Below are 1,341 nucleotides of genomic sequence, written 5' to 3'. Positions count from 1 at the left end.
TTGGGTCGCGAAGATCAAAATTAACGCCGGTATAGTTTGCGGAGTGTTGTCTGGCGAATCGTTGATTTGTCGTCGCGAGGAACCAAATATGAAAATTTGCGAATGTAGACCCTTTTCACGTGATATGACAGGCGGGTGAACATCCCGGTATCGTGGACTCTTTGTACAACCCCTTTACTTAGTTAAGCCTTTGTATACGTCTTCTTGTATTATTGACCTACCGTACCATAAAACATAGCGCGGTAAGCCGCATGGCCCACTACGGCTCATTTTTTAGGTTACCGACCGAAATGTTCGATGCTCTTGATATTATTCGGCGCGTTTCGAAGAGATTTCATAGTCACGTGCCGTTTAACATAGATAAACAATGGGACTTGGTTAGTTTTGTCGTTGACCACTCACGGTTCGTCTTCAAAACACTACAAAATTTCTCAGCACCACTTAGTATTACTGTTCTAGAGTCATTGAGTCATGCCACGTACGATTGATCGATTCATCGTTATCGATTGCCTCGCTGATTTTCAACTGATTTTGCTTTTACCTACAGGAACTCTGTCGTTAAAGGTAAGCTAGAGGGCGATGGATGAACAGAGTATGTCAATCTCGGAGCAGATAGACGAGTTTCGTGAGCTCTTTGACCCGGACTGTTCGGAAGAGTATTTTTTACGGTGGAAGGTGAGTCCAATTAATGATAACCTTTAAGCGCCATTATAACATCGCTTCTTCAGGCTACGTTAAGAAACTGCATGCGATCGCATTTACAAAAGTCAAAGACGTTTTCAGACCAACCCGACAATATAGCAAAAATTGAGCAAGAGGTACCTCCGCAATAGCCACACTCATTCGTCGAATTCACATCTTCTTTGCCAGTTCTGGCCTATGTACCCAATTTTCTTTTTGATCAAAGACGACGGTCTCCAGCAATGAATAAAATTTGCGCGATACTACATGGCGAAAATTTTTGATAACGACAGACATCGATGTTCGACTGCTTCAGTTTCAGCCGAAGTACGTTTTTTATTCGTCGTCCGGAGTGTTCATTCGTAATGGCGGTTCTCAGGGTTCTCAGGAAACAACGAGACAATCAATGGTGCGTCTTCTCTTCATTTGATACAACTGAGTGAACAGACGAACTTTAGCGACGACAGATAGCCGTTTCGGATCACAGTTCTGTTGCAACTCAACCAAATCATAATCCGGTTCGGAATCCTCGAAGTGAATCACCCCCAGACATCCTCGCGAAACTAGAAAGAGAAACTGCAGAATTGACGCATTTCCTCANATCGTGTACCCCCGACATGTCCCAATATTTACACCATTTCATCGGGTTTGGCTGCAAAA

General features: G+C 43.5%; 1 protein-coding gene across 1 annotated transcript; it reads left to right on the top strand.

Moving 5' to 3' along the window:
* Positions 1–579: 579 nt before the first annotated feature.
* Positions 580–927, top strand: LACBIDRAFT_314229 (uncharacterized protein; the record flags this gene model as incomplete). Its single annotated transcript, XM_001877919.1, has 3 exons — positions 580–675; positions 729–818; positions 871–927. 3 exons carry the CDS (start codon positions 580–582, stop codon positions 925–927), a joined length of 243 nt encoding a protein of 80 aa, XP_001877954.1.
* Positions 928–1,341: the final 414 nt, after the last annotated feature.

The sequence above is a fragment of the Laccaria bicolor genome, genomic scaffold (assembly GCF_000143565.1).
Source record: "Laccaria bicolor S238N-H82 LACBIscaffold_5 genomic scaffold, whole genome shotgun sequence".
Taxonomy (NCBI): domain Eukaryota; kingdom Fungi; phylum Basidiomycota; class Agaricomycetes; order Agaricales; family Hydnangiaceae; genus Laccaria; species Laccaria bicolor.
This window is presented reverse-complemented; position numbering and strand designations above follow the sequence as displayed.